Source organism: Gadus chalcogrammus, unplaced genomic scaffold (assembly GCF_026213295.1).
Source record: "Gadus chalcogrammus isolate NIFS_2021 unplaced genomic scaffold, NIFS_Gcha_1.0 GACHA103, whole genome shotgun sequence".
NCBI classification, from domain to species: domain Eukaryota; kingdom Metazoa; phylum Chordata; class Actinopteri; order Gadiformes; family Gadidae; genus Gadus; species Gadus chalcogrammus.
The window spans coordinates 123,128-130,406 of record NW_026613538.1 but is presented as its reverse complement, the minus strand read 5'-3'; the positions used below and the strand labels follow the sequence as shown (position 1 = coordinate 130,406).

The following is a 7,279-nucleotide window of genomic DNA, read 5'->3' as shown; positions in this document are numbered from 1 at the left end:
GCATGTCCTCCTTGATGATGACTATGTCATTGACTTTTACGTTCCGGCGTGGTACATGCCACTTCTGCCTTGTGGAAGATTCCATTAAGTACTCCCTTTTCCACCGGCTCCAGAACTGTTCCGTGAGGTACTGCACTCTGCGCCACCTCTTTGCAGCATACATATCCTGCTTCACAAACTTTCCAGGCGGTGGTAACGCAACCTTGGACTTCATCAAGATCAGGTGGTTGGGAGTCAGAGGCTCTGGTGCCATGGGGTCATTTATTCCATCCACAGTTAAAGGACGACTATTAACGATGGCCATAGCTTCATAGAACAGTGTTCTGAGAGATGCCTCATCCAAACGGCCTGAACACTGAGTAATTGTGGCGTTTAGCACCCCTGCGAATGGTCCGGATCTGTCGCTCCCAGACTCCGCCCGCGTGACTTGCAGAGGGGGCATTAAAGATGAATTTGCACTGTTTGTCAGCCAAGAAGGCTTCCAATGTCTTGGTTTCACATTGTTTGAGAGCTTCTCTGAACTCATTTCTAGCTCCTACAAAGTTTGTGCCATGGTCACAGTGTAATTGGCAAACGGCTCCTCTTAGACTGATGAAGCACCTTAAGGCGTTGATAAAGGAGTCAGTGGAAAGATCTTCAAGCATTTCGATATGGACTGCACGTGAAGATAGACATGTGAGGAGGAGTCCATATCGTTTGTGCTCTTTGCGGCCCCTCTTGATAATGAATGGACCAAAACAGTCCATGCCAGTGTATGTGAAAGGGGGTGAGACTTCAACACGTTCTTTGGGAAGCTCAGACATACACTGCTCCTCAGTTTGGCGTCTGAGTTTCCTGCATTTAACGCATCCGTGTATCAACTTGGCGACTGCTTTGCTCCCACCAATCGTCCAAAATCCATTGGCTCTCAGTTCCATTAGGGTTTGACTGCGGCCCTGATGACAAATCATGGCATGATAATGTGACAGAACTAACTTGTTTATGGGGCTATCCTTAGGAAGAATGACTGGGTGCTTTAGTTCATGACTGAGACTTGATTTGTTCAACCTTCCACCAACTCGAAGAAGTCCCTGATCTAGAATGGGGTTGAGGCGTATAAGAGGACTTGAGCTAGGGAGGCTATCTCCATTTCGCAGTAACTTCAGCTCTTTGGGGAAAGCTTGCTGCTGGACGAGGGCGATCACCATCTCAGTGGCCTTCCTTCGTTCTTCAACAGTCACAAGGTCGCCATGTTGACCTGCTTTACACCTTAATCTTTTGATCCTTGCAACCACTTTTATGAGAGTTGACCAACTGGAAAGCTGGCATAGACGACTCAGAACATCGTTTTGTTCACTTGTGTGGGTTGTGAACGATTCAACTGCTTTGACTTCTGGATCACCAACTAACAGCTCTGGTGAAGAGTTTGGTGATGTGTGAACTTCTGGTTCCCATAAAAACTTGGGTCCTGACAGCCAGGTTGTTGACGAAATATCTGATGCACGAAGACCTCTAGAAGCGTGGTCGGCTGGATTTTGTGTCGTATCGACATAATGCCACTGACTTTGGTCTGTAGTATCTCTTATCAGTTGAACGCGGTTAGCAACGAACACGTGAAACCTTCGTGCCTCGTTGTTGATGTAGGCCAGTACTACCTGGGAATCGGTCCAGAAGAACTCTTTGTCAATCTGCATTTCAAGTTCGGTTTTCAACATCACGCTCATCCTAGCTGCAGTGACTGCAGCTGACAGCTCCAGTCTTGGAATGCTCAAAAGCTTTGTAGGCGCGACCCTCGCTTTTGCTATTACGAGGCAACAATGGACTTTATCTTCATCATTTTTGTATCTTAGGTATGAACATGCACCATATCCCACATTGCTGGCGTCGGAGAAATGGTGTAGCTCCACTTTGACAACTTTGCCAAAGTCTGGAGGATGGTAACATCTGGGTATGGTGATTTCCTTCAACATTTGTAGCCCATTTTTCCACTCCTCCCACCGTGGGGCTAACATTTCAGGAAGCAGATCATCCCATCCAATGCCACGGCGACATAACTCCTGCAGGATACACTTGCCACTGAGAACAAAGGGAGCTACGAAGCCGAGAGGGTCGTAAAGAGATGCAACAATTGACAAAATACCACGGCGGGTTGGTTGCTGGTCCTTTGTGACCATGTTGAAGCCGAAGGTGTCATTCTCAATTGACCACTGGATGCCAAGTACATGTCCATCTGGTGTCATGTCAGGTTTAAGGTTGAGGGGACCAGTGGTTGTTGCCCTTTCTGAAGGGTCTATACATGAGAGCACGTCACTTTGATTTGAGTTGAACTTGTGCAGATGTAAGCCTCCACTCTTGCACAGCTCTTGAGCTTCAACAATCAATTTTTGGGCCTCTTCAACTGATGAAACACTGGTTAAACCATCATCTACATAGAAGTTATTTTCTATAAAAGCTGATGCTGCAGTGTAATCAACCTTGTGTTGCTGTGCCAGATACTTAAGGGCGAAGTTTGCGCATCCTGGGGAGGAGCCAGCGCCAAAGAGGTGGACTGCCATCCTATACTCTTTGGGTTCCGTATCCAACTGACCACCCTCCCACCATAGGAACCTTAAGTAGTTGCGGAATTCAGGTGAGACAGAGAATTGATGGAACATCTTTTCAATGTCACAGGTCACGGCCACTGCTTCCTTTCTGAAACGACAGAGTACTCCCACCAAGGAGTTGGTTAAATCAGGACCTGTCAGTAGAGTGTCGTTAAGGGAGATGCCACGGAACTTAGCTGAACAGTCAAAAACAACTCTGAGTTTGTCTGGCTTTCTAGGGTGGTACACCCCATGGTGCGGGATGTACCATACAATATCTCCCTCAGAAGATACAGGGGCTGGTTCAGCGTCACCATTGCTGATGGTTTCTTCCATAAAGGCTTTGTAGTGATCGAAGTACTGCGTGTGGATCTTTAACTTCTTCTTGAGGTGTTCTAGCCGAATTGTAGCCAGTCTGTTATTATTTGGTAGCGCAGGGGGATTGTTGTCTTTGAAAGGAAGGGGCATCTCATAGTGTCCATCTTCTCTTTGCCTTATAGTGCCACAAAGGAGTTGTACAAAGCGAACATCATCTTGAGACACAAACTTGTCCTCATAGCTCCTTTCACTGAAATCTGACTCCAAGGCCTTGAGCACATCGGTGACTGGTGGCATTGGCATTTCTTTAACTGCAACTCTGTGCACAAAGCTTTGGCAGTCTTGTCTGTCGAGGTGTGGGTTGGCTGACCCTATGATGCTCCAGCCGAGGGCGGTTCTTTGGGCAAAGGGTTCAGTTTCGGTACCTGTAATGACCTCTAAAGGAGCTAGTGCAGATGGGCAGTCGTAACCGATTAATAGTCCCACTTCACAGTGTTGCAGTGGCTGTAGTTTGTTTGCTAGGCGTTTGAGGTGAGGCCACTGAAGTGCTGTTTCCCTTGTAGGGATGTGAGATTTATCGACTGGGATGAAATCCCGAGTGTAGGCTTGCTTTAGCTGCACACAGGTCTCGGAGTTAAATTCACGAACACGGAAGCCGCATGTAGCCTTACTTGCTATAACTGTGTCCACAGATGTCATCGTACTGAGCTTGAGTTGGATTGGTTGAGTGCTCATGTTAAGTTCAGACACTAGATCTTCTAAGATAAAAGTCGTGTCACTTTGTGTGTCAAGAAGCGCATACGTTAGGATTTCCTTTTGGGGGTCTGTTGTAGTGGACACAAGGACAGGGACAATGCTAGATGTGGCGGAACTATACCTTGTCAGTGCATGTGCCATAACCTTACGAACATCCTTGGTATCGCCATCTCCTGAGGCTGCTAAGCTGCTCCTTGAGTTTCCTACAGGCACTTGGTCTCTTTCTATGTGTAGACAGGTTGGATGACGTCGGCTACATATGTTACAGGTGTGACGTCCTTTGCAGTCTTTACTTACGTGACCTTTCCTTAGGCATCCAAAACAAAGACGATTTTCCTGAATGAAAACCTTCTTTTCATCAGCAGTTCTTGCTGCAAAGGTTGGGCACTTAACAATACCATGACTATCATCTTCACAGACTGAACAAGGTGGCCTTGGATGTGAGGCTGAGGTTTCTGGTGGGCCAGAGATGAAGGACTTTGTTTGAGCGTGCGTGTTTAGGGCTTTTGCTCTCTTGGGAAATCTCTCGTCTTCAAATCTGTTGTTCATCAGGAAGGGGGAGGCCATGGGGTTGCAAGCTATTCTGGCTTCCTTCTGCATGAACTCTGTGAAACGAGCAAAGGTTGGATACTCTTGAGATTTGTCTAACTCGTTCACTACAATGCGACTCCATCTATGTGCCATGGACTCAGGCAGCTTTTTGAGGAGCTTATGATTTTCTTCACAATCGTTGAGGATGGCTAAGCCTTTAACGTGGGGAGTGGCTTCGGCGCAACTTTGCAGAAAATCTGCAAACTCTCTGAGCGCTGCGGGGTCATTTGCAGCTACCTTTGGCCATTTTGTGAGTTTGTCCCTAAAAGCTCTTTGGATGATGAATGGATTTCCATATCTGTCCTGTAGCACGTTCCAAATGCCCTTATATGCGTCTTCAGTGTTTCGGTAGAAGAATCCTTCAACTGCTCTGCGTGCGTCCCCTGCAAGATAACTCTTTAGGTATAGCATTTTTTCACACACAGGGAGGGGCTTCTGGCCGATAAGTGCCATAAAGGATGTCTTCCAATCCAAGTACTCTAAAGGGTCACCGGTAAACGTGGAGGGTTCTGGTACAGGCAGACGACTAAGAATAAGTGAGCTTGCAAGCGCTTGGGTTAGACTCACCTCCTCTTGATTTCTCAACATCTCGGGGGGTCTTTGCTGAGATTGAAATGGCAGGGCTCTTGGATACAGTGGAGTTCGAAGATCAGTATTTAGGTAGTCGGGCAGCATTATGTTGTCGACCTCTTGATTGCAACTTTCAACATTATCAAAGGCATTGTATGCTTTGACTCGTGCTGCTGCTACCTTTACTTCCTTTGACGCTTGTAGCCGTTGTAGCTTTGTTTTCTCCTCCTCTAGTCTTAATTTAACCTCTGCCTCTTTAAGCTTCCATTCACTCTCCAGCTTAATGAGTTTTGTTTGTTGTTCATGTATTTCTTCCATTGCATTGGCCTGTTCTAGCTTAGCTGCAAGATCTGCTTCTGCGTCTGCACGTTTACTAGAAGACCTGGAGGTGGCTTTTGAGTTTGAGCTTTCTGAAATTACTGTTTCTGTTTCTGTTTTTCCAAAGACAGACTCATACTCATTCTTATTTAGCGTCATCCTCACTCTTTCCTTTTCCCTACTTTCATTAAATGTCTCGTCCATGTTCTCTAGACGTTTGTTTATGAGCTCAAACATTTCGTCTGTTAGAGTGCCACATGCATCCATTCTTTGAACAATAACTGGGGTAGTAGTATGGTTGCGGCGAATTGGCTCATAATGTTGTTGCACTATGGCGTGTTTAGCTTTAATGTCTCTTTCAATTGTATCAAGATCTTCAGGTGAGCAGAGAGCCTTTAATTTTACTCTGGTTTCTCTTGCTAACTGCTTCCACGAGTCATAGGCTTTGTTGAATGCCTTTTCGTTTTTCTTTGCTTCCTGTTCTTGCATCTCTAGGCCCTTTTCTGTTAAACTTCGTTCTCGTGAGTTGGACCTCCCCTGTTTGTCTTTCGGGGGGCAGTCTGGTTCTTCAGCAGGTGTTAACATTTTGATGGTCTGATATATTAGTTTGCTCCTTGAAGTGTTTTAATGTCTGGACTTAAATTTGGATGAGTGGTGACTTTAACTTTACACAAGTACTACTAAATAACACTCAAACTTAGACATTTACACCTTATGAACACCTCAAGATTAGCAAAACAACATGCACAAAAAGGGCAAAATGTTATGGACAAAAATACTGCTGGTACTTCACAATCAGACCTTTAAAATAATGAGCTTCAACAGTTAGGGTTTCATGAGATAACAATTATTTCGGACTTGATCATGGACATTAAAGCCATCAAATAAACAACATTCAGACCACGCATTTAACCTTTACAATGAACTTGGTTGTTTAACCGTTCTTAAACTCTTAGGTTGCCAGAGTCTGTTTTTTTTTAAGTTCTCTTACCACATCACCTTTGATTATGTGTACAGTGTCTCTTGATGCAGCTGAGGCGCCTGTGGGAATGTGTGCAGGACATCGGGCGATGTCTTATTTACAGTATTGAAGATGCCCGCACATCGAAGTTGGACGTCCAGATGCAGCGTTGAGGGTCCGTGGAAGAGGATTCGTCGTGGTCGAGTTTCACTGTAGCAGCCCTTGACACGAAATAACCGGAGAGTCTCTGACGGGTGCAACCTTTTATTCTTTTGTTCTTTTGTTGCTATGGCACCGTGAAACTAGAAAAAGTAACATAAAATGGTTGCACTTTTACACAAATACATTAAGATCAGGGCAGTACAATTTTCATGTTCACAAATAAAAGAATGACAGAAAACATACTTCAGGACAAAAAAGAAAACTTAAACATGTGCATTATCTGCTTAACTTACACAAAGTCACCAAAACCAAACACAATCACACCAAAGGCATACAACAAAACAACATACCTCGCTCCGCTTGTCAAGGGTGCAAGACGACGGTAAATCGAGCGGGAAAAGTTGAATTCACCGGACATTCATGGGTCTGGCCTTTAGCTTGCTTCATACACTATTTACGGACATAAAACGGCATAGAAATGCGACCGGTATAAGACACATGAACAATAAAAATTACACAGAAAACGTTTCAATAGGAACCCATCATTTATACAACCAAAATACAGGCATTAAGACATTAAACTTACGTTTTCGACGCGACTACGCGCGAGACACGCATCGCCATGAATGTTGCTGTGCGCCTCTAAAAGAGTACCGGGTGAAACGTAAATAAAAGGTTCCGGGGCGCAATACAGGTCGATACAACAATAGGTCCGTTGCAGCAATAATTATATAAACAAGGTTAATATAATTTGTATCTGATTGTATATAGTTATGATTGATATTTCCACGACAGGTTTTCAATCAGGACCCGTTCCAATGCAGTCTGGACCCCTAAAAAGCATTAAAATGAGCCTGTATTGCATTTTCACAAATAGAAAAAAGGTTTCACAAATCTGTAACTATGTTTTATATAATGTATAGCCTCACTGTGAAAATTTAGTCCAGATTTGAAGAGTCTAGGTGTAGTGGTTTTCAATCAGGACCGATTTAAAGTGGACCAGCTGCCGAATCGGATGCTGCGAATCGGATGCCAACTTCAG

General features: G+C 44.8%; 1 protein-coding gene across 1 annotated transcript; it reads right to left on the bottom strand.

Annotated features, from left to right (window-relative positions):
* Nucleotides 1–335: 335 nt before the first annotated feature.
* Nucleotides 336–7,279, bottom strand: LOC130378823 (uncharacterized). The gene is made up of 4 exons (XM_056585435.1): nt 7,167–7,279; nt 6,824–6,879; nt 6,588–6,687; nt 336–6,377 (listed from the first exon to the last, which is right to left on the bottom strand). The coding sequence occupies exon 4, from the start codon at nt 5,697–5,699 to the stop codon at nt 336–338; it is 5,364 nt and encodes a 1,787-aa protein (XP_056441410.1). The 5' UTR covers nt 5,700–6,377; nt 6,588–6,687; nt 6,824–6,879; nt 7,167–7,279.